The sequence below is a fragment of the Micromys minutus genome, assembly GCF_963924665.1.
Source record: "Micromys minutus genome assembly, chromosome: 1".
NCBI lineage: Eukaryota > Metazoa > Chordata > Mammalia > Rodentia > Muridae > Micromys > Micromys minutus.
Genome location: NC_137969.1, coordinates 180,162,674 through 180,188,909, shown reverse-complemented (window position 1 = coordinate 180,188,909; position 26,236 = coordinate 180,162,674). Strand labels below are relative to the sequence as shown.

Below are 26,236 nucleotides of genomic sequence, written 5' to 3'. Positions count from 1 at the left end.
TTCTCATATTCTGTTTTCTTTTCTGGTATAGAATTTCACTTATGTGACAACTACAGTAATAATGTAAATATAAATATATAAAAGCTCACTTCTAATAATTTTGCTGGGACTTATCTTTCCTAGCATAGTGTTATAGTGGTGCCAATGTAGTTGCATATAGTAGTACTCTACTGAATGAACCTCACCCAGTTTATTTATTCATACTATGTGGTTCTCTTATGAATATAATCATTACTAAGATACCTTTCCAACAATGTTTTCACCATATGTGAATATTTTATGTGACAAATTGCCTTGAATAAGACACGGTCATATATTAAGCATATGTGTGCTTTGTGAGAAAGCAATTAAAATTTTCTCCATAGACTGAATGTTAGTATGCTTTTTCCTACTTGTGATAATTTCATTGATTGCTTTAATGCAATGACTTCTGTTCTATTGGTTTTTATTTATATTTTCATTTTATTGGTTATATCTTCAATATTTTTTTCTGCTTACATTGAGTTGCATGTGATTGTTTTTCAGTGATTGAAGAAGTAGCTAAGTTTATAGATTTCAGGGTTTTTTCTGTTCTCCCCATAAAGCCTTTTTAGGGATAATTTTTTAACTCTGTTTCAGCTACATTTTATACATTTTAATGCAATAAAAATACTGTCTTATTTCCCTCCAGACATCTTAGATACAAAGTAACTAGAATTCTGTTATTCAGTGTCTTTCTAGTTGTGCCATTCCCTTCCAAACTATCTTTTAAAATTCACGTGTAATTTAATTCTTTCAGGGTCAAAAAACAATTTTCTGTAACTTAAACCTTTAATATTTTTAAAAATTATAATGGTGTAATTCTCTTTGCCCTGATCTATCATTTTATTTTATTATATATTTTAGTTTTATGCCAATTATAGACACACATTAACTTATCAATACTTTTTAAACATCTAATGATTTTTAAATATTTTAAATTTTATGGTGATTATAAAGGGGAGAGGGTGGGGAGAGGGAGAGAGAAAGAAAAGGACAGAGAGGGGAGAGTCAGACCAGAGAAGGTGAGATAAAGAGATATGTATAAACATACATATGAAAATAACCTTTAATACTAGCCCACATAAACACTCTCCAGTGTTCTGTTCTTTAGGGCAGACCCAGACACTGTACAGCTGGTTCTGTTTCTTCTCATCCCGCACTGCTTCCTTCCACATTCCTTTTATTGCAGGTCTGTTGACACCAAAATCACCCTTCACTTATAAGAAAATGTGTTTTTCCCCCCTTTGAATACTAGCCTTTGGCTTTGAATTGTATGTTTACCGCTATTTTTACTTCTAATGAACTTGTACAGTTATCGTCCTTTTTCTGTTTACTTGAGAACTCAGAGCTGTCACCTGTTGATTTTTTTGAAAATATTTTGTTGCCATCTAACCTATCCAGAGATTTTTAGATGGGACATGATTTTCTTGGTATTTCTTCTGCCAGACGGTTGTTGAGTTTCTTGTCAGTGGTTTGCTGTTTTTGATAAGAACTGGAAACTTTTAGCTAATACTTCTTTGAGCACACTCTGCTGCTTTCTGTACTGAGGCTCCTGTGCATGTCATCTGACCAGTTCACGCTGTTCCATCAGACACTGAAGCTCTGTTTATTGTCTCCATCCTTTCTCTCCTCTGTTTTTTGGATAACTCCATCCACTGCTCTCTAAGTGCTGTGTTGCTGGCTTTTCTCATGACCATTATCTCTGCCATGCAACCTTTGCAAATAGTTTTTTTCTTCCTTTCACATAATACTATTAACTGTTAAGATTCTCCACTGTTGCCTCTTTTATAATCATTATTTTCTTCACCGTACCTATATTTCTGAAATTTGTGTCTTATGATCTATAAATACTTGAAACTGGTTTGTACCAATTGATGATAAACATTGCTTTTGTTACTCTTTGTTTCTTTGCATGTGTTGTGACATTTGAATGTATACTAGCCATTGTTTTTTGAAAAACCAGCAAGGGCTAGAAGCACTGCTTCAAGTCTAGTTTGGACAGTTTTTGTGTCCCATGATCATAAATGATTTTTTAGCCATTAATTTGTTTATTCACTTTCTTGTTGTTACCTTATGGGATTTGAAAATCATGTGCATTTCTGTTTTCCAACCAGGCATGAGTTTCTAAAACAAATTCATACTTGTGAGGATGCTAAAATTCTTCCTATTTGAAAATTCTTCATCTCAGACTCACAAAGGACCCATATCAGTGATTAGGGTGAAAATATATTTAATTCTCTCTTTCTTTGATTCCTCAGATCAAATGGAAAACAAAAGCAAAATACATTACTAAGAGAATGTCTACATCGCTGCTTTTGAGAGTCTGTCAGAATGGCTGAGAAGAAAAGCAGGCTCCACTCACAGAGGTGCAGAAGCTCTGGAGCTTCTTTCCTCTATCTATGCCAGGGCATCTAACTTGTTCCAAGTTGTCCAGTAAGTCACTGTAGGCTGCTTTCTGCCTCTGGAATGACAAAGTGGCAGACAAGTATCAGGTCATGGAGACTTTAATGGCCAGTCTGCCTGTCATTCAGACTCCTTGTGCCAAATTCTCATCTGGCTATGAAGTCTGGTTCCTTCCAGATTTCCTTCCTACCCGTCTGCTTTTCTGAGAGCTAATATTTCACATTTTAGTTTGTAGTTTTCACTGTTTGCTTGTATATGAGTAAAGACTATCAAAGGCCAATTTTTCCTCATTCAGGCAGAAGCTTTCTCACTAACACTTACTTTACAGTGTTAGTAAAAACCTTCCTAAGACTTGAAAAATAACTCAGATGTGAACTAATTTCAACACAAACTCTAGTAGCAAATTTAGCATCCATATACAAGGCTTTCTAGTACTTTGTTATATTTTTTTCAATACTTAAATTAAAGAACAAGTAATACCTCATAAATATATATTCTCAGTAATTTATTTTATTTTTGATAGCATTAAATTTGATACCTACTGATTTATATGTATTGCAGGTGTTTGTTGCAGTTTTGTTTTAGTTTCTGCAAAAGAAAAAATTTTATACCAATATCTAAATAGTATATACCATATACACTCAGAGGACATAAGTATTTTACAAACTTCAGAATTTTATATAGTGGTAAATTTCGCATACAATCACATATTCAAATGCACACACATATACACTCCATGTAAAATGAATATTCATTTGGTATTCTTAAGAATAGTCACTATTACATATGTATTTGTTATAAAATTTAAATTCTGTGGTTTAAACTTGTATTTAATTGCCTAACTTTAACTAATTGCTCAAACTTACTTTTGGTAGCTATTTTTTTCTATAGGTTGTGGTCACATACAATGAGAATTCAATGCAAGAAGTAATCATGGTGAAAAAGAAAACAATCCACATGTTTGGTACCAGATACAACAATACTGAAATTTCATTAAACTTAGCAAAAATGTTTATACAAACTAGATGATACCCAAAACAACAGCATGCCTGTTGGCTGGATACCATGGTAACAGAGTCCGAGTCTGTGACATTTGTTGATTCTTATCCTGATTTACCCAGTGTAATATCTTATCAGGGCTTGGTCATCTCCATTCTTGTGTTTTGTCATTTTCCTAGAAGGAGGTGTTTATAATTTTTTAAAAGTTCTGAAAAAAGAAACCAACAAAATTATTTTGCCCTAGTTCATTTTCCCCTTGAAGTTTTTCATAATATGGCTCTATTTAAATGATGAAAAATACCTGATAGTTTTTGGTTAATGTGGTCCAAGAACTAGTCATGTTTTAAAAAAAAATGTATATCCAGCAATTGAATTGCTGGGCTATGAGTCAAATTCAACCACTGATTGATAAACTAAACAAATTGCTTTCGGTAGGTTATTATTGCTTTACCAAGATCCACATCCTGATGACTTCCTCCCTCCCAAGACCTTCTTCATAGTGGATCCATTGTTATTATATTCAGAAAGGCTCAACTTGAATTACATGTAACATGAGCATCATCAGATGCCTTGTCTCCTTACCAGAAGCCTGGTTTTCATGAGTGTGCTGCATCCTTGTATAGCCAGTGCTGCCAGGCTCGAGGCTGTGGGCATTAGAGACCACAGATGCCAGGTTCCTTTAACCCTGTCTTCCTGCGCTGTCATCATGCCCCTTCCTTCAGGATTCCTCGGGGACGAGGGCTGCCATCTGGGCATATGCTTTAAGGTGTACCATCCAGTTAAACTGCTAATGGTGGGCTCCTATTTTCCTGGCTCCCTTGAGCTTACCCGATGAAACAAAATGTGATTCCCATATGTCCCTCATTGTTTTCTTGGCAAGCCGCCCCACCTCCCTTAGCTTTCCAGATTCTGGTATGCTTGAGACAGTCTTTGTGAACTTTTTCTTCCTTCAAAGACTATGGATTCGTCACTTTGGTTCTAAGCTCAATTTGTCTCTTTTTGAAAGTCTTTTGAAGGCTAAGTTAGCTAGTATTAAGTGCTGTACCAAAATATAACCAAAATATTGTGCACTCTGTTGAAGTATAATAGAAGACAATCCAGAGAGTTAACTATAATTTATTAATATGGTTAAATTTTTATAAATGACTTAGATAGTGTTAGGACATTCCTATTAGGCAGTAGGCCTTTCTTTTTCAAAAAGATGTGTATGTTAGAGAAATCTAAATATCTATGAACATTAAAAGTGCAAATTATTTTATTAATTTAGGTGTAATTTAACTTCTAGGAATTAAAACTAGAAATCAAATTGCTGCTGCGATATAGTCATCATGAAGCAATATTTCAATAGTAGAAGTTAGCATAAATAAAGAGAAAGAGTTCAGGATGAGTCCAGAGTCCACAGTTGGTACTGAACAAGGGTTTTTTTATGGGTAGTGATAGAGGCGTGTTGAGTACATGATGAACAGTGTCATATTCATGAATGTCAACTTGAAATTGTAGGTTACTTAGCAACTCATCAGCCACATGGCTATCAGTTTCAGGCTGTACTCCTGAAACAGAGAATCTGATTCAACTGCTGTTTACTTTTACAAGGTAAATATGAACGTGGAAAGAAATGAGACAGGACAGAAGAGGGATGTCTTATTTCTCTATCCCTGAGTATTTTTCTAATCGTTTAACTCCCCAAATAAAGTACTGGAGTTTGACAAGAGGAAGTAGTTTTTCCTTCAGTAATTGTGTATGATCTTGGCCAAAACCTATCATGCAATTATAGCAACACCGATTTCTTTTAAATATACAATGAAGGATTTTATTTTTATTTTTTATTGGGTATATTTTATTTACATTTCAAATGTTATCTCCTTTTCCCATCCCCCTCCACACTGCCTATCCCATCCTACTTCCCCTGCTTCTGTGAAAAAACACCCACCCACACTCTCCTACCTACCTGCCCTGACATGACTCAACACTGGGGGATGAGCCTTGGCAAGACCAAGGGCTTCTCCTCCTGTTAACACCCAACAAGGCCATCCTCTGCTACATGTGCAGCTGGAGTCATGGGTCAGTCCGTGTGTACTCTTTGGATAGTGGTTTAGTCTCTAAAAGCTCTGATTAATTGATATAGTTGTTCTTAGAGAGCTTCAAGTTCCATCCATTTGCCTAAGAGTTTCATGAAGTCATTGTTTGTAATAGCTGAGTATTACTCCACTGTGTAAATGTGCCACACTTTCTGTATCCATTCCTCTGTTAAAGGACATCTGGGTTCCTTCCAGCTTATGGCTATTATAAATAAGGCTGCTATGAACATCATAGAGAATGTATCCTTGTTATATGTTGGAGAGTCTTTTGGGTATATGCCCAGGAGCGGAATAACTGGGTCCTTAAGCACTGTCCATTTTTCTGAGAAACCTCCAGACTGATTTCCAGAGTGGTTGTACCACCTTGAAATCCCATCAACAATGGAGGATTCTGTAAGAAAGAGTAAAATCACATGTTACTCTTCTTAGTATCATATGAGTCACTCAATGAAACCCCCTGCCACGATCTCACTCCTCTTTTGAATGGGAACACAGATTAAAGAAATTCAAGTGACTTATAATAGGCTTTCCTTAAGAATCGTGATTGATACTCTGGACTGTATTCAACTTCACTTGAATAAAGGGGACAAAATCTCTCTCTCTCTCTCTCTCTCTCTCTCTCTCTCTCTCTCTCTGTGTGTGTGTGTGTGTGTGTGTGTGTCTCTTTCTCTCCCCCTACCTCTGTCTGTTTTTTGTTTGTGTGCATCTTTCTCTTTCCCTTTTTTCCTCCCTCTCTGTCCTCTTCTCCATCAGATAAAAGACTGCTATATAAGATAAGGTATCTGATATTTTTAAAATTTACTTATGATCAAGATAATATGAGAGAAGCAAAACATGGACTATCTTGGCATAGTATTGTGTATTTCAGGACTGGCTGCTTTAAGTCAGTTTCAAAAAAATAATAATCAAATGGTTTATTCATAGACATATTGGATGAGTATAATTTTAACTGAGTATCACCATGGGTTTAAATATTTAAAACAAGCTCTCTTTAAAACAACAACAAGAAAAAGAAAAAGAAGAAGGAGGAGAAGAAGGAGAAGGAGAAGGAGGACAAGAAGAAGAAGAAGAAGAAGAAGAAGAAGAAGAAGAAGAAGAAGAAGAAGAAGAAGAAGAAGAAGAAGAAGAAGAAGAAGAAGAAGAAGAAGAAAAGCCCACAACCCATAAAGAATGCAAAGTTAGAGAGTGAGTTACAAAGTCATTTGTTTCAGTGTGATTTCTTTTGTTTAGCTGGGCTTGTGGCTTCCAGTGACCTATTATAGCCACATCAAGCGCATCAATATCCAGTTCAGCCAATGCATTGGACATAAAAATTCAACCATCACATGGATGATACTTGGAAATACATGGTGCAAAATTTTTCTACGCTTTGCTTAATCTGAATCCACACTCTTTCCCTGAGCATTGATATCTTAGTACACCTAGAAATACTTCAGTAACACTACTTCAGGTCAGGAGGTGACACCAAGCTCTTAATTAGCAATGTGCTGAAATAGAACTTCGGAAAACCACATCTCAATCAGCTGGTATGAAATGCTGAATCGAAATTTAGATAGTTTATGGTTAATGGTATGCAGAAAGCATTTTTCCCTTTTCTCAAGATATAGTTCTATCTAAACTAATCAATCAAGACTCTGAAATTTGATTAGAGATTTATTTTAAAAAAGATACACAGCCATCATGTCTTTAATCTAGCAAAATAGAAAAATGAGTGACCAATAACATGTGGTAGGTTTTAAGGGCATGTTAGTTAAATTTTCTTGACGTGTGCATAAATAATATGTTTTTTTTGTTGGAGGCTCTGCACTAGCTGAATGAAACACATCATGTGTCCCTCCTGTGTCATCTTATCAGTGATTGATGAGCTTTTATTTTTATGACTTTGAACTCTATGTTATTTAACATGCATTGGGATTATGGATAGCATTTTGCCATTCCTTGAGACATGGGCCACAGAGGTGTCATGTAATGAAAGTGGACATTTTCACCACTTAGGAGACAATGGTTATAAACAGTAGAAATAAAGCAATCAGGTCATTTTGAATATTCTAAATTTTTAGTGCCTACCTTTACTGACTTGGTTGCAGTTTTTATTACTGAGAAGAGACACCATGACCATGGCAAGTCTTATATAGGAAAACATTTCATCGGGGCTGGCCTACAGCTTCAGACATTTAGTTCACTAGTGCCATGATGAGACGGATGGGAACATATAGGCAAACATGGTACTGTAGGAGAAGGTGAGATGTCTACATCTGGATCTGCAGACAGCAGAAATTATTGTATGCACTCTAGGCTGAGCTTGAGCATATGAGACCATAAGCCTGTGCCCCCATGGTGACACACTTACCCAACAAGCCCACACCTCCTGATACTGCCATGGTTTATGTGCCATGCATTCAAACACATGAGTCTGTGGGGCCATACCTATTCAAACTACCACAGTTATCATTGCAATGGGCATATCTTATGTGAACCACAAAATGAATGCTGAAAGTAGATTTAGTAATTATTTTTTACTGCCTTTCCTTTATTTGCCTAAAGAAAAATTCACTCTCTATGTGAGGAAGACAAAAATAAATTTGACATTTTGATAAATTTGTCCAGAAAAGAATGTAGATTTTATCAATTGTAAAAATAGGCTAGTCTAAGTTGATTAGAATTCTTTTCCTCAAATTTATTTTTATATATAGGCAATATTATAAATGTCATCTGGCTATATAGGACAGATAATTATATTTCTCCATACAATGACACAAAAACCCACATCTTTGCTTTAATTGAGAGGTTTCCTTTTATACTAATTGAAACACCAAAAGCAAAGCAAGCACATGCTCATACTCAGAATGTAAAATGTGAACAATTAGTGTTAATGGGTATAAACTTCTGTAGAGATAACTGGAAAAGAGAAAACTTGGATTATTTGAACGACAATGTTAGCACTGTAAAGTTGGCATCAGCCCAGAGAAGCAAGGAGTACTTATGAATTTACTCAGATTAATAAATTGGTTTTCATGGTTTGAATAAAATGTAAATTAAAGAGCAGTTCCATGGGATAAAAAAATGAAATAAATCAAAGTTGTATGGGGTAAACATTACTAATTTTTACTATGACCACCTAAATACTCAAGGATTCAAAGGGAAAGGTTCAACAGAAAGCATTCTGTCTATGTGCTATTAATGTTGAATAACTTTATTTTTCAAAATAACTAATCTTTCTTCTCTCCTCTCTCTCTCTCTCTCTCTCCCTCCCTCCCTCTCCCCCCCCCCTCTCTCTTTGTGATAATTTTGAGACAGGGTTTCTTTGTGAACTGTTGGCTATCACAGAACTACCAAAAATCATTGTTCCTTACCATAACCATGATAGTACAAAAGAACAAATCACTGAACCTTTTTTTGGACACTATACTTTTCCTTTCTTCCTTGCATGCTTCCTTCCTTCCTTCCTTCCTTTCTTCCTTCCTTCCTTCCTTCCTTCCTTCCATAGCTCTCTTTCTCACTTCTTCCTTTCCCTCTTTCCCGCCTCTCTATCTCTATCTCTCTTTAACTCTCCATTCTTTTTGTGTAGACAAAGTTTCACTATATAGCCCAGGCTAACCCCATCTTATCCCAGCCTCCCCCAAAAATTGATATTACAGTAGTTTACCAATAAGACAATCCTTGTATTTTATAGATATTCTTTATGACTAGTGTATTATTGTTTTTTTTTAATTTGAGTGAAGTACTAAAGGACTAACTGGAAAATGTAAATTAAAGTGATATGTTTAGAATTAAGGGAAATCCACTTTTATAGTATGGCAATCAACAAATTGTTGGTGCCAGAAATGAAGGTATATAGACAAATAGCATATTAATTATTTATCAAGAAGTTCAAATATTTCTATAATATTAATATTTTTATTTGAAGTTACTGCCAGCCTAATTCATCAAACCAAAATGTGTTCATTATCTTTTTGTAATTTTCACAGTCCCCAAATAATAATTTGCTTTAAATTAGAGTTAGTTAATTAGAGTTAGTCTTATTAATTAGTTAATAGGACTCTGCTTAGTTAGAGTCTTACTGTTTTGAATAGATACATTGACCAAGAGCACTCTTAGAATAACAGCATTTAATTGTGGCTGCCTTATAGATTCATAGGTTCAGTCCATTCTCATCAAGGCAGGAGCATGGCAGTATCTAGGCAGGCTTGATGCAGGGGAAGCTGAGAGTTCTAAAACTTCATCTGAAGGCCTCTAGGAGAAGATTTGCTCCCACATGGTTAAGAGGAGGGTATTACTGTCCACTGCCACAGTGGCACAGTTCCCCCAATAATGCCACACCTACTCCAACAAGACCTCCAAATAGTGCCACTCTCTGGGACAAGCATATTCAGATCACCACATAACCATTGTAAAGAAGAGTGCCAATATAGAAAGGCTGGGCTCAGGAAAGTCCCTGCACTCCGGGCATGTAGGATCAAAGAAGACAGAGGCAAGAGTCAGGGATCAGATTCCTTTCAAGTGGCCTACTTTTTCCAGCTAAGACCTGGCTCCTTTGTTTCTGCTGAAGCCCCAAATAGACATGGTGGCTCTACTTTGAGCCCAAGTATTGCACACAAGTGTCTGTGAGATACATTTCACATTGAAAACATAACACAAACATTTTATTTATCGTAAGGTACAAATTATTTTCTACATTTCTGAGGATATCTACTCTAAAAGGTGACCTCCAAGTAATATGAGACTTCCTATAGCAGGTCTCATGGTGACCTACAAAAAGCAGAAGAGCTGACTGATATTTGTGTGAGTAAAGAACTTGATGCCAAGGCCAGACAGTAGAAAAAAAGCACAGAAGATAGAACAATCTGCTGTCTACTCTGAATGTACTTTATTCTTATATTCATTTTTCATGATAGATCAAAACCATGGTCTCCACATACTAGGCACATCTTGTACCGTACCATGAAACCATTCTCCAGCAACTTTATTTACTGACCTTTTAAAATGTCAGATTACAGAACAAGGTAACAAGGAGAAAGTAAATGGTGTGGATTGTGTAGACATCATGCACTCACATCATAATAATCAAAGCCAACCAAAGCAACTAACTCCAGTTATCACCTTAAGTGGTGCATCAGAATGAATGGAGATGACTCAAAATTTGTGTTCACCAGCACTGTAAGACTGTCTTTCTCTGCTTTAGCTAAAGCACACTTCCAAAGGCTGAGTAGCTCCAAGAGCATAAATAGACCTTCTCTTAGCTCTGAGGTCCTTAAAGCCTAAGTCAAGCAAAGGGTTGTGATACTTGAGTTGAGCTGCCTTCTGCTTCCCACAGGGTGGAAGGCAGAACAAATAAGCCAAAGGCTGCTAGAAGCCTCTTTAGACAGGAAGTTAGTCTCCTTTAAAAGGAAGGGACCCTCATGATAATTTCCCTTTAAAGTCTCAACTCCTGTTAACATAACATTGGTTATTAAATTTATGTCTCTTTATGCAGAGACAGAACCTAGGCTCCCTACACATATGTAGCTGATAGGCAGCCTGGTCTTAATGTGGGCCACCTAACAATTGGAGCAGAGGCTGTCTCTGACTTTGTTGCCTGTCTTTGCGTCACTTTCCCCTAACTAGACTGCCTAATTGGGCCTCAATGAGAGAGAATGAGCTTAGTCCTACTGCAGCTGGGTATCCCAGAGTGTGGTGGTACCCAAGACAGGCTTCTCCTTCTCAGAGAAGGGAGGAGGTAATGAGGGGGTGTTATTTGTAAGGGTAGAACTTGGAGGATAAGAAGGACAGGGTTGAGGTGGTGGAGGGGGACAATGTAAATTAAATATTTATATCTAGATAGATAGATAGATATTTGTATATATATATATGTATATATATGTATATATATATATATAGTTACTGTATCTTTTCTTTAAGAGAAGAAAGTAAACAATTGCTCTAATTAAAATTATTCAAGTAGCAAAAAGCTGATACACAGGGAGGAGGAAGAGCTGCAGTCTGTGGTGTCTGGATAGCTGCTGACAGTAGGTGAGCAGATTTATCACTTGGACAATGTGAACATTTTATTCTACTTGCTTTTCTTTTCTAGGTGAAATCAGAACAACTTCTCAGCAAAGGTTAAAAAGTTAGCAAAGGGTTATTGCAAATTTGAAGGAAAAGAAAAAAAGCCAGACTGACTCATGAGAGTCGTGGACAGTTGGTTCATTGATAAAGGAATGTGCTGTGGTTTCCAGCCGTCCTGAGGAATGTACTTGGAGTTGAAGATTTTAACTTTAAAGGACAACCAGACATCTGGCTTTTATGTGTGCTTAGATAGATGTGGGGATAGAGCAGGTGTGAGTTGTATCTTATCAGACTTGTAATTTTGCCTGAGTACATAAGAAGGGAAATGGAACAACATGATTGAAGATGTGTAAAGGACAGAACGAATGATTTTCTTCAGAGATCGTGTATTGAAAATTTAGCTCCCAGTCATTGGACGTAAGTCAGATTACATGAGGTTCTGAAGGCCTTACCCCACAGGGCTAGTACCCTCTAATGGATAAGAAGGGCACCAGAATTATCTACTGTTAGCACCCAGGGGAGAGGCTGTGTAGAGACTGTGGTAAGGAGTGACTAAGCAATGACCACAAAAAGTCCTGCTAGAGCGTAGTCAGGAAGTTTCCAGAACGTTGGAAAATGATTGATACTTTGTTCTAAGAGCATGACTGATTGCAAGAGAAAATGACATCAGCAAGAAGAAAGGACAGGGTGACAGGGTATGGAAAGATGTAAATGTAATGATGGCCTAAAGATCTAAGCAAGATACACGGAAACTGAGTGTGGTAGTGGATGACTGCTGTGCTGAAAAATTAAACCCTGTCAATGAATTAGAAGTAGGAGGTTGGCTCAAGTTTTCTCTGGAAAGATGATGACGTTATGGGAGATTTTCATAAAAATCATGAGAGGTATGCTCTCCCTAATGACAGTCTAAAAGGAGGAATGGAAATGGAATCAAAATTTATTAATAATATGCATCAGAAAGTGAAGAAGAGGATTGTTAATGGATATTTCAAGGTGCCAACTCCTACAAAGGCCAGATTCTTTAGGAAGGACTGAGTGTGTGGCTTCTTGGTAGGAAGTTTGAGCCCATTTTCAAGGTCCTGGAATGAAACACAGCAAAGAACATAAAGAAGGAGGAGACATTAGAATAAGAGCACAAATTTGAGTAATTTTTCAAAGTTAAAATCATCAGGAATGGGCAGTGAACTAAACTGAAGTGGAGAACCCGGAGGGAGAATTTACAAGTCTCTGGCTTGAAGCAATGTAGGCAACATGGTACCATTGCCATGGTAAGGAGACTGGGAGATTAGCAGGTCAATTTCAGAATAAATAACTTGAAGTACTCCTAAGATATCCAAAGGAATCTATTGAGAAGGTATTCCATAGTTAAGTGGCCCATGGTTTTTTTTTTTTTTTTTTTTTTTCTGTTTTCAGAATATCAGCTGACAATTTAGATAATTAGCTGTTTCTATGCTTGTAAATTAAATATGGGAACCTTTAGACACAATTAATAAATTTGTTTTGGAAATGTATTCAATAACTCTTAGTGAGTTTATCGTGATTTTTAAGAATTCTCCATTCTAAGATTACTTAGGCACTTATAATCTTTAAATTTCAGTGTTTATTATTTTTATTACCCAGCAACAGTTTTGTCATGATGAAAGGTAGAGAAACTATAAATGATTTAAGAAAAGGGTGGGGAAAAAAAGGAAAGGGTGGGAGATGGATAGATCATCTTTTCTAGCTTAATTGGTGTGATATTATTTTTCCTTCTTAGTTCATCTTTTGCAGCTATAACAAAATACTGCAGACTAACATATAAATAATAAAGGTGATATGACCACATGCAACTCCAGCACATGGTCAAGTCCTCAGTCATTATATGAAGAAAAAGCAAGAGAGAGAATAAATCCAACTCAGCGTTTTCAGCAACAAGCTGGTCTGCCTAATTCTAACACTCTCCTTGACTGAAGTATGCATCTGTACCTGAGGAGAGAAACCCCATGAACTAATCACCATGGTCTTACTTCCTACTAGAATTGTTCTAAGAAAGACAATTTCAATACTCAAGAAGATACATTTAAACTATAGCAACTTTTAATTTGTCTCTAAAGTGACTATTATGTGTGTGAACTTAGCAATGTATATAGTAAACTTACTCATTAGATATCAATTATTATAACAAAGATTGACTGTATGCAAGAAGATCAAGGTAGAATAACTTTTTGATACCTTCATGACTTCAGGTATAGATTTAGAAAGAAAAATTCTTGTGGTATAATAAAATCATTTTAGAAATTTATGGATTGTGTGTTGGGGAAGCATTCTGTTTTGAGTATGCTCCTCAAATCATACTAAAGTGAAAAGTGGTGTGAGCCATGTGATAAACGATTATTTTTTCACATCAGACAACCCTTCGTTCCTGAGTGCGCAGCCTTCAAGGATTTATAGCTCCCAGCCTTTGTGCTGGAGTCTAGTCCGTCCGCTCTCTGTGATGCATGCCCACTAACCTGGAGGTTAAGGCATTTCTTGATCACGGATATAACTGACTGCTGTTCAGCTCTGGAATGTTTTATAAAATTCCAGAAACTTGGGCTAGACATTGACTTAGGGAATCCAATAAACTCACAAGCCTTGGACATCATCCAAGCTAAATTTATAGACTGGAAGAAATATGGGCTTTCCATTGTTCTCCCTTTCACCTTTCCAGGGTTTCTTTTGTGTCGATGTGCGTGTGTGAGTGTAAATTTATCATTTGGCTGACACTGGAGTGGAAATAGCCATTGAGGAGACAGAGGTCAGGAATTTTCACTTTGGATCTGTCTTGGTCTCACTTTGACCCACTTTCACCAAGAGTGAATTTCTTCTCTCTGTAGGATGTTGATGTTGGAAAATAAGAGGTTGCTCTTGCAAATGAATGGCATGAATGTAACAGCGGAGATGATTGTCAGCCAGGTGCAACTCCTAACTCCCTGTTCTCTTTCTGCCTCAGTGTTTGCCTGTACGAGACAGGATCTGAGTGACGCGGTCCTATATTTTTGTCACAGTTGACTCTGTAACAGGGTGAAAAGGGCAGAGAAACAAACGTGGGTGTGTCTAAAAGACATTGGACTCCTTTGCCTGCCTGTGAGGCTTTCAGGGCAGACTGTAGTGACCCCAGCAGTGTCCTTGTCCTGCCATTGAAAACCTATCTTGTGCTTACAGAATGGGTTTGCTGTCGTGAGACCCCCAGGCCATCATGCTGAAGAATCTGCAGCCATGTAAGTACCAGGGCCCACTGCCATCTTCAAGTGCCATGGTTCCTGGCAGTCACCTGCCCCGTGCATGTTTCTGAAGCCTCTAATTGTTTGCAGATGGACTGAAAACTCTCACAAGCTACTCCCAGAAGCAGATTTATGGCTTCAGAGATCATATAGCATTAAAAAAAAAAAAACGCTCTGAATATTATTTATAATGGTTTTCCTGGATGATTTGCCTTCTTATTTCTCTGTTCTTCTCTATTCCACAGGGGGTTCTGCTTTTTTAATTCAGTTGCAATTACCGCCAAATACTTGAGAGACCAACTAAATATAAACAAGATATTGATTGTAGATCTGGTATGTATGCCTGGACAGGACTGCGTTTTCAGTGACTCTAGATAAAAGGGAATAGATGTGTGTTTCTCTGTATGGTTGTCTTGCTTTTAGCACTTGCAAACAACTAAAAGGTGTGTTTCCTTTGAATGTGGAAACTCATTAAACCCGGGATTGCAGTTCTGAAACCATAAACATTGACGTTTCACTTTCATGGTGTTAACTGCAATTTAATGAGAAGAAGGCGCAGATCGGGGCAACTTTTATGATCCTTAAATGAATTGATACTTCCACAGTTAAATAGCCCAACAGAACCTGAATTTACTTTTCCCTACAGAGTATAGACTTTAAATAGTCAGATGTGCTGCAAGGAATGGTGTTGCTTTGGTTACCAATTGGCCACTTCCCCTAGTTAGCAGTCACGTCCCTTGTTGTACAACACCGGTATTATTAAAACAAGTCAACATGCCATTCTTTGTGAAAAGATCTCAGGCCTCAGATGGCAGTCTGGGATGGCTCCCTGCAGGAACCCTGAGTGATTAAAAGTCAGAGGCATTGGGTTCCTCCTCATTCTAGCGGGATGCCTTCTCACACAATAGTTATGATTTGTTTAACAAATGGTTTGTTTAAATGCAGATGACACTTGGCAGCTTGTCTAAAATGTAGTCCAGAATAATGAGCTGGAGATCTGCCCCGTGGTGCATAAAGGACCAACCCAGGAAAGGGTTAGGGAAAGCCAATGGTGATTTATGAGCCCCCTTTTCGGTTTGCCTGCACTTCACCAGGAGGTGTAATAGGTTGTCTGACAAAGTATAGACAGGAAATGAACCCTGGCATCCCAGCCAAACCTGCTGCATCTGTACTTAATTAATTTTTGCAGGTGATAAAAGATTTAAAGGCAAAATATGCTTGAGTTTTTTTTTTTTTTTTTTTGAAGTGCAAGGCTTAATAGTTTAAATCTTGTTCATATCTGCACTCATAATTAGATCTTATGGGAAGTCCCAGCATCAGCCTCCAGCCCTTAGATTTAGTTAAGTGGGCACCCACAGAGGGTGGAAAGACTACTAACAAAGTCATGTAAAGAAATGTTTAGATGAAAATGAAGAACTTAGAATATGGAGAACTGACAACCACTTCTATGGCTTGATTAGAATAATTATCTTTGTTGTAGATTTTCTTCAGGCAACTTCTGTGTGAAAAATATTGAATTCCAATTTTCTGTGTGCTTTGTAAACATGCTAAAGTTTCAATATTGGTCGTAGTTCACTAATAAATAGGTTGTGTCGAAGGCTAGATACATAACCATGCAGAGTTCTTGCAACATTGCATAAAGACAGCAAACATTTTTCTCATATATATTCAAAATAAAATTTTAAGTAATTAATAGTTTTGCACGAATTTTAATATACTACATCTCAGAAAAATTATGTACTCTTGTTTTTTAAGTCGTAGGATAGCAATAGAAGCCCAAAGCTTTTTGTTGTTTTGTTTTGTTTTTGTTATTTTGTTTTTGTTTTTTTTTAAGATGGCAAGTATAGATCCAAGAATTTGGGAGGCAAGCCAAGTGATTGGTTAGCTGTTCTAACTGCAGGCCAGTCTAACTGCATAGATATCACATTGTACCGTCTTCGAGTCTGACTATAGAGATAATCTGACATGATTTGGAAATTGATTGACTTGGTGGCTCTAAGGAGTCAGTTTTCTGTGAGTTACTGGGCTTTGAGTGCGATTTTACTCCACTACCCATTCCATAAAGGATACGCATTCCCCAATGGCTCCAACAGATGAGAAGTTTTTGTTTCAGATCCTCGCAGTATAAAGTCCTGACCAAAGCATGGCCTCTGAGGTCACCACCAGCCCACACATTCTTACTTTTGAGTCTTCCAAGCTCTGCACCTGCAGAGTACTTTGAGGAAATTCCTGTTTCTTCCAGATGCTGAGAAAGAAGTTTTAAAGTGCCACAATATGCTGAGACACCCATTGTCCCTGACCGATAGGTCTGCTCCACCTTCATCCCTTCAGATCCCCTACCCCACAGGCTCCAGGGCTCTTAACTACCAGTGTCATCTAATTGCTACTTTGGACATTTTTACATCCAAGCAAATACAAAGCCGGTGGTGCACCGAAGCTTCCGTCTGGGACTAGGACTAATCCAGATGTGCTTTGCACTTTAGGCAGGTGTGATTCCAACACTGTGTAAAGTCTGTTTACTCCCCTCTCTCTCTGATGTACACCTCAGTTTGGAGAGTATGACAGACATGCTCCTGTTTTTCCGATTCCAAGAGCACAGCATTGTGTTCAGGGCAAGAGTATGTCCATAAAAAAGGCTTTTGTGCCTTAGTGATAGAAATTGTAGGTAATGTGACCTTGAAGGGAATTTAGGAAAAACACATTCTCTTTAAGTTTTGTTCCTTTATAACAAAAAGGTTATTTCATGTGTCCTTATATTTAAGGAAATTCCATTGCTGATCAAAAAAAAAAAATTAGATCTTTGTCTCCATGTAGTAAACCATTAGAAAAGATGATATTAATTAGAAAAATATGTGATTTATCTACAGCCATCTAAGATAAAAATAAAAATATAGAGGTTCTAAATTCTTACAATTAATCTGTTTTATACTCTGTTTTTTTTTTTTTTTTTTTTGGATATTCTTTGTATTTAACTAGTAAAATATATGCATTTTCCACAGTGCTAAGTATACTTAGATGTAAGATCTATTTTTAAGGCTGTAATGATTCATTTTTTAAGTAAATTCCCATAGCACAAAAAAGTTTCATATTTTAGTCTAATATATATTGGTTGCTATGAAGAAACAAGCTCAGATAATTCCTAAGCAGCCAGTAGTTTGAACATCACATGACAAGAAAAATGGAATAAGTAGCAAGCAGTACAACACTACAGGGTTAGTTGTTGCCCAGAACAGACTGTGTGTATCCATATTATTTGTAAGCACTGGACAAATAAATACAGAATCTAGCATTGCTGAAGGATTATGATGAATTTCTTCATTTTAATAAATAATATCTGCCTGTTCTTTTTCATTTGCTCTGGACTAGACACATGTCCTACACTGTGTCCAATGAACATGTATCTCAAGAGTTTTTGAAGAGTTGATGATTTTATGTCAGAAACAAAGTATCTATTTTTATTTACCATTGTTCTTAAAGAAACTTTCCTAATGTCACTGGAGAAATGAGAGTACTCAAAGTAGTGATTTTCTTTTTCTGCTTTACCAAATCTGAACTCATTTATATCCGGCCAACCCTTACTATTGCAATTGGAGGGGATGAAGAGACACCTCTCTGTGGTTGTTTTTTTGTTAAGAGTTGTTTTGTTTTGATTTTTTTAATATATTCTAGACATCTAGTAGCTGGAACAACATACACTGAGGCTTAAATTGATTCATTTTTGTTTACATAAAGGAAAATATTTTACTATCTTGTCTTTTATTTTGAATATTCAGAAACCCATAAATTAATACATTCTCAGTAAGTTATATATAATTTTTCTGGCATTTCTCTTTATCTAGTACAAGTTTCTGAGATGATTCTTATCTGCCTGAGCAGTATGATTCTCTGTTTGTGTTGGTGCGTGTCTGCTATGCAAAGGAAGGAGGGAATTATCATATGTATACATCATGAGGATGGATAGCAAGCTCAGAGAAGGGTTTCAGCATCCACTGTACCAAGGGTTTGAAAGTGTCTAGTGGAGTTGGGGACTGGAGATTGGAAAAGAAAAGGATTCTGGCACCATTAAGGAGGATTGTCACTTTCCAAATAATTCACCTCAAGACCTTGCTAAGAGGACCAGAAAAATAATACAATTTAACTTAGTATTTGCAGTAATAAATGGATTCAAGAACCATTTAGCAATCTACTATCTATAGATTCTTAGTAAATTATGCAAACTGTTTGAGCATCGGTTGTCTTATTTTTTTAGAATAGAGATAATATCATATACCCGATATATTTTTTAAATTATTAATTCAAGGTGTTTGGTACTCACTTAGCAATGGTAGGAATCATTGTCAAAGACTATAAATCTTGCTGATATAAAAAAAAGTCCAATATATTTAAATAGTTATATAGTACCAAATATATTATAGCTGTAAGTAAACAGTGTAAAATGTCCTCTGAATAAAATATGTAGATCAATGTTCAGTACCTGTCTGTGCCTTTTCTTCAGGCAATCTTAATATGGTAACTGAAGTTCTTAACACTTGGGGTTTTAATGAGAATATTCTTTAAAGTGTTTCTCTATTATTTCTTTTAGTCCTGCCAATTCTAACTTTTATCTATATTAAAATAGAACTATCAATTTTTGAATTATTATCATCTACAAATGTCCAATAAAATATTCACGGAAAATAGGATTTTTTTTTTTTTTTGAGTAGGCAGTTAGAGAAGTGTGGGAAAGCCAGAAATAGGAGGGAGGAAGCTGGGATAAGAGCCATGACACAATCAGCATCCGTGAGGCAGATTGGACTGGATTGCATAAATCCCTGTGCCCATCTTCCTGCTTTGGCCCAAATCATTGGACAGCTAATGAGCTCAGACCCCTGTTTATTCTACTCTTGCTCTCTCGTGATTCTAGCAAAATGCAGTACAAAGTCCCATCTGGCAGCTTTTTTTTTTTTTTTTTTTTTTTTTTTTTTTGAAGTGGCTCTAACTGCTGCAGAATTGCTAACTGACTTGAATGTTTCAAGAAAGCCAATTTATTCAGCCGGTTGCAACGCCTTTGACCTTAATGGTGGGACGTGGCAAATCAAGGCCTGTATGGTTTGGTGTACTATCGAGAATTGTGAAAATGCTCTGTAAGCCATAGATCCTCCTGAAAAAGACTAGTTTGTAGTTTAAACATTAGTCGTTCTTTTTTTTTCCCAGAGGCCAATGAGGCTAGTTAATTAAGCCTGAGGGGTTATGAACTGTTGGCAGTTAATAAGTCATAAAATTCCTCCATAAAACAGGATGCAAGATTCCATCACTGAAGCAAGGAGTACAAAGCGCCGGTATATAAATATCTAATTGTACCGAAGGACTGGGCTTTCTCAGTGACTGCTCATCTGGAGTCTCGAGGGCATGCTCGCTGTGGTTTCCTGATTTTTAGAAGCTAGTTTAAAAAAAAAAAATGAGAGCATTAAAGGGTAATTTGCCTGAAAGTTCAGGAAGTAAAGGGGGTGGTGTAGAAGTAGCCTGAAAGGGAGAAAGAGAAAGACAGGGTGAGAAGACAGAAAATGAGAAGGGTGGGGTAGGAAGAGAGGGAACCAGAAATCAGAGCGCTGTCTCCAGAGTCAGAAGTGATGGTATTTGTCATCTGTTTTCTTTTCCCTGTAGGATGTTCACCATGGAAACGGTACACAGCAGGCCTTTTATGCTGACCCCAGCATCCTGTACATTTCACTCCATCGCTATGATGAAGGCAACTTTTTCCCTGGCAGTGGAGCCCCGAATGAGGTTCGGTTTATTTCTTTAGAGCCCTGCTTTTACTTGTATCTCGCAGGTAATTGCATTGCGTGATTACCCCTAATTTTCTTGTCCTTTGCTGGTGTTTTAAATTACACCAGATTACCCACTCGTCCCACAGGACCAAGAACCAGCACAGAACAAGTGCATAACCCAGAGCCCTGGTTGTCAAGCAGAGTTGGGTTGATTTGACACTGTGTTTGATGTTTACATCAAGAGCTCTCCTCCTGTGCTTGTCCCCCCCTCCTTTTGTTTCTTTCCTTTCCTCCCACCCATCGTCCTAACCCACAGTGCTGTGTTTTTCTCTCCCCAGGTTGGAATAGGTCTGGGAGAAGGCTACAATGTAAACATTGCCTGGACAGGTGGCCTTGACCCCCCTATGGGAGATGTTGAGTACCTTGAAGCATTCAGGTTGGTACTTCTTTCTCTCAGAAAGTGTCACACCTTAGAAAACATCAAATGTGAAAGAGAAATGAGTTTCTAGGGTAGAGTATCACTACAAAGCCATGTGGAGATGCTTGTCAAAAAATCAGTTATCAAGACCTAGCTGCTTTTACACAAATGTCTTGGCCAGTGACCAGGAGCTTCCTCTTTACTCCCAAAGGGAGTTGACTTTGTCTGGAGACTTCTACCCATTATAATAGGTGGGATTTAAAATAGACATTTGCACATCAAAAGCTCAGAGAAGACCTTAAGTGCCTATGGAACTTTGCAGAGCAAGCTTTTCCCAAACAAAAATTCCTTTGGAATTCTCAAATCATTGCATTGACCTGGGCTATCTCATCTAATGTATAAGACTTTTGCATATTTCCTGTTCTCATTAAAATATTAGCTCATTGTGTGTTTCCAGCTTGTCTGGGAGTAAATTCTGTCACCTGTGTTTTTACTGAGCAAAGATCCTTAACAATCAATTCAAACAAGAACAACAACAAATTAAAATCTTGTATCTGGCTCTTTCATGGTCTGTCTTTCTGTCTCCCTGTCTCTGTCTCTCTGCCTCCCCTCACTCCCATTTCTTTCCCCTCTGTGAGGTTTTAAAAGGAACATTTATTTTCTGGTACTAAAATAGATAGATAGATAGATAGATAGATAGATAGATAGATAGATAGATAGATACATAGATAGATAGATAGATAGATAGATAGCTCTGGATTCCAGGAGATTTAACCCACCAGTGCTGCATAACTTCCTACATCTTTCTTTTTTTACTTAAAAGCAAAACTTAAGCAACTTCATGAAAATAAATACGAGAATTATTTGTAGTTTTGAAATGTCCAGATTATAAATCCCCGAGAAGAGAGGTCATCTACAGTATGTCTGTGAAAAGCAGAGCTACAGGGAAGTGTGAGTAAGCATGAGTTCCCTGAGTTTTCAGTATTGTCTGCACCATGTTTTCTTCATTGTCCTAGAGAAAGGTCACTTCCCATTAGATAAGAGGTGCGCAGATCTGATAGCAAATTGTTACTATAAATAACAATGCTTGAGTTGTTATTTGAGATACGAAGGAAAATTCTACCTACATTTTAGATGTATATTCTGGGAAAAATATAGAGAAAGATATCTGCAATTCTTAGAGGAACAAAACCAGAAACAATTTTATGTACTGTAAGCATGAACCTACGGAGAAATCTTGCTTTACTTAAAAGCAAGTTTAAAACTTACTATTTTAAAAATAATGTCTTGAAGGAACTCTAAGGACTTTGAAGATGTAAATATATTAACATAAAACATATATAAAGTTAATGTGCTTCCATGGTACATTAGATTATCAACACAACGTAGAAGTGAACCTGGAATGTGCAGTGGTGAATGACGATTTACATTTTGTTCCTCTTTATACTCACATCAAAAAGTAAATGGCAGATGAGTTTCCTTTGAACATAATTTCATTTAATAATATGCAAACAGATACTAAGTGTGCTTTATTATTCTGTGGTTGAAACAGTAAATGAACCAGGAAAGTCACATTCTGTTGGCTCTTTTGTAGACTTGTTATATTAGTAAACTGTTATATACTCCCTAGTTCATTCAATGTAACCTGAGTTTAATTACAAAAATGGTCTTATATATTACTACAGGAATTAAAAACTGTAGCATATGATTTTCATAGTTACTTAAGAACTAGATTTTAAGCTATAATAATCCCATTAGTTGAAAACTCATGGCTATTATTTTAGTGTTTGTGCTCATAAATACTTGTGAATTTGTTAAGAATGAACCAAGAAAGTGGGCAATTCATTCAAAAAGTATTTCCTGAATGCACTGTATGCAAAGGACTGTGGTGATCAGAATTTAGGACTTTCTTGCTTTCAGGCAGGGAAGCTCTTAGAAAAGTGTTATATAACAATTCTTGAGCCCACATGGCTTGGGCAGAGAGATCATACTCTGCCTGAAAGATCAGGTGAAAGTATAAACTATTGCTCAGCCTGTACAGTGTGAGTAGAAGTTTTCGAGGGGACAAAGGAACTTGCCTGTGTGGGGATGAAGGTAGATCTTTACCAGGCAGAGTGAAGACTGGAAAACACTGGCGTCATGAGATGCTCTGACATTGTTACCTTGCAGGAAGGGACTTAACTCAGTAAAAGGTGAAGGGATCATAATTCATTCAGCCTTCGACACAGCTCTATGTGTTTGTTTGACTCTATGTATTTGTATGGTCATTTGAGTGAGAATGGCCCCAATTAGCTCAAGTGTTTGAATACTTGTTATCCAGTTACTATCTCCTTGAGATGGATTGAGAAGTATGGACTCACAGGAAGTTTGTCACTTTAGGTGAGAAGTTTCCAGACTCACCATTTTGAGTTTGCTCTCTTGGCCTCTTACTTGTGGATCAAGGTGTGAACTCAGCTCTTCGGAACACCGAATTTCTTCTCTGCTATCATGATCTCTAACTCTCAGAAACTGTAGATTCAATTAGACTTTATTATAAGTTACATTGGTCATGATATTTTACCACAGAAATAGAAGAGTAACAAAGACAGAAGTTGGCAAGGGTTGCTGTTACAGACATGACCTTGGAGTTTTCTGGATGAGCTTGAAAGACTTTGTGAAAGTTCAGACACGAAAAGCAGTTAGACATTGTAAGCAAGGCTTAATAGGCAGCCTATTCATAGCCTCTAAAATAGAGATGAGGACATTTAGACTGTGGAGGCCCTGCTAACTGAAATTCAAGAAGTAAAGACTTCAGTAGCTGCTTGCCTAGAGGGCTATGAATGTGACTACTCTGCCCTTGTCCTAAGAATTTGCCAGAAGTTAAATTAAAAAGTAAAATAATCATTTTTTTGCCAGAGATTTCAAGAAAGCCTAATATTGACTGTTATATGGTTATTAGTAATCACTCATATGCAAATCTACAGTATAAATGAACAAATGGGACAAAAAGAAACACCAAATGAACAGTTTGAAGAGAGGAAGAGAACAAGGTGCTCTAATATTGGAGCCAGGACTTGTGTTGAAAGAGAAGAGATTAAGGAGAAGTCATACAAAAATGGAATAAAGGGAGGTGCGAGTACGCTCAGGGCAAGATGCCAACCAGCTGAGCTTTCAACTTGTGAAAGAGGTTGCTCCTAAAAAGCTACAACAAAGAAAATTTTTTACAAATGTGATTCAACTCAGCTCCATTTCAAGTAGCAGACCAATTTGGCAGCATCCTCTATGTGGTTCTGGCTTTGGAGTCATAAAGGATACACTAGTTAAAGAGCCTATCCCTACAGTTTAGGAGCCTCAGAGGCCTGGTGGTGTGTTACAGAGTGCTCTCTGTAGCCCTGAGAGAACAAAATACCCTGAGAGGCCATTACACAAAACCTTGAAAGTGAAGCCTGGGATTTGCTAGAGACTCTGAGATGATTGAGATGTCAGGGTCATGTGAGATCTGTTAGTCAGAGCAAACACAAACATTGAAAGTAGCCCAAAGAGAGCAGTGTGTTTTAAGCAGCAAAAATGGAAGGACAGGGTGCTCATAGCCCTACGACAATGGACATGAAGCTGCAGGATCTGATGTTTGCTGTGGCTTTTACTGTTCCTTTCATACTGCACTTCCTCACTGTGCCCCCAGTTTTCCCTTTTGAAATGATAATGTGTGCTGTGTGCCATTGTATGTTGGAGGTATGCAATTTATCATTATCATTATTATTATTATCATTATTATCATTATCATCATCATCATCATCATCATCATCATCATCATCATCATCATTGGTGTACAAGGAATGACTTGGATTTCAGATCAGATTCTGTACTTTGTGTTTCAAACACATTTGTGACCATAGACTATGAAGATTTGAACTTGGACTAGAGGCATATTGCATTACAGTATGGCCATAGGTTTATGCAGGCTAGGGAACTGAATGTGAATGTCTGAATGAGAACAGCTTTTATAAGCTCATATGTATGTTTGAATGCTTGGTATCTGTCTGATTGGGGAGGATTAGGAGGCATGCCCTTGCTAGAGGACGTTTGCTAGGAAAAGGAGTGGGCTTGGAGGTTTTAAAAACCCATTCCTTTTGAGTTAGTTCTGTTGTTCTCCTACTTGAGGATCAATACGTGGTTGTTACCACCATAAATGTTATACTATTGGGGACGCTAACCATCTGAAAATACAAGCTCATGTAAATGCATTCTGTTATATGTTGCCTTGATTATGGCTATTAATCCGAGCAATAGAAAAGTAACACTGTCTGTCATCTATCTATCTATCTATCTATCTATCTATCTATCTATCTATCTATCCATCTATCTATCTATCGTCTAACCATATGCATTAGAATACCAAACTTTGCATTTAGTCAAATCTACTCCAGAAATAATAATATTATATACATGTATGCCATATATATGGGTGATAATAATTACATGTATATGTTATTATATATAGCATGATTAATACAGTAATTATTATTATTACATGTATATGTGGCACACATGTATCTGTGTCTTTATATGTTTGTGTATGCAACTCTATGCATGTTTGCTACTATGTGTTAAGGCCAGAAGCTGACTGACAACAGGTATCTTGCTCATGAGACTCTCTACTGTATTTACCTTTTGCTAAACCAGAAACTTTCAGATTGTCTCGTTTTTCTCTAAGAATGACCTTTTTCTACCTCCTTGCTTTTAGGGTTACAGGAAGTTCACCATGATTAATTGGCTTTCATGTAAGATTTGAATTCTGGTCTTTATTCATCTGCTGATGCATCTCCTCAGTCTGATAAATTACATTTTAATGTAGGATTACCATCTAAGTATATTGTTGTCCTTTTCAAATGCTCCTAACAGGCAGCATTTATGTGTTAAACACTTGGTCCCTCAGTAAGTGTGCTATTGAAAGGTGGTAGAACTTTAGGAGATAGATGGGTGTTCATGATAGATGGGTTTTTCCCCAGCATTCAAATGCATTTTTTTTGGGGTATTCATGCTTGTGTGTAGACGGTGGATGTAGGGGAACATGTAAACAGTGTGTTTTCTCTTTCCTTCATTTTTTATTGCTTCTTGGGTATGATAATTGCAGAGAAAGCCTTATCGAACATATTTTAGGAATATGGTGGTCTATATCAACATTTACCATGTATTTTACTCTATGATTTCTGCTATATTCTTTCTCTGTGACAAGATGAAAACTCTACACAGACAAGTACTTCCATGTTTATTGTGCTCTTCACTTCAAAATTGAAATTGCTA

The 26,236-nt window shown here is 37.0% G+C and overlaps 1 protein-coding gene across 1 annotated transcript in view; it reads left to right on the top strand.

Annotated features, from left to right (window-relative positions):
- Window positions 1-26,236, top strand: part of HDAC9 (histone deacetylase 9) — a gene marked incomplete at its 3' end in the record, with an annotated part of 448,608 nt that overhangs the window by 285,229 nt on the left and 137,143 nt on the right. The window contains exons 18-21 of the mRNA XM_080912023.1: window positions 14,730-14,785; window positions 15,034-15,121; window positions 20,432-20,551; window positions 20,874-20,971. Of these exons, the coding sequence (XP_080768149.1) occupies window positions 14,730-14,785; window positions 15,034-15,121; window positions 20,432-20,551; window positions 20,874-20,971 (362 nt within the window). The remainder of the gene's footprint in view (window positions 1-14,729; window positions 14,786-15,033; window positions 15,122-20,431; window positions 20,552-20,873; window positions 20,972-26,236) is intronic.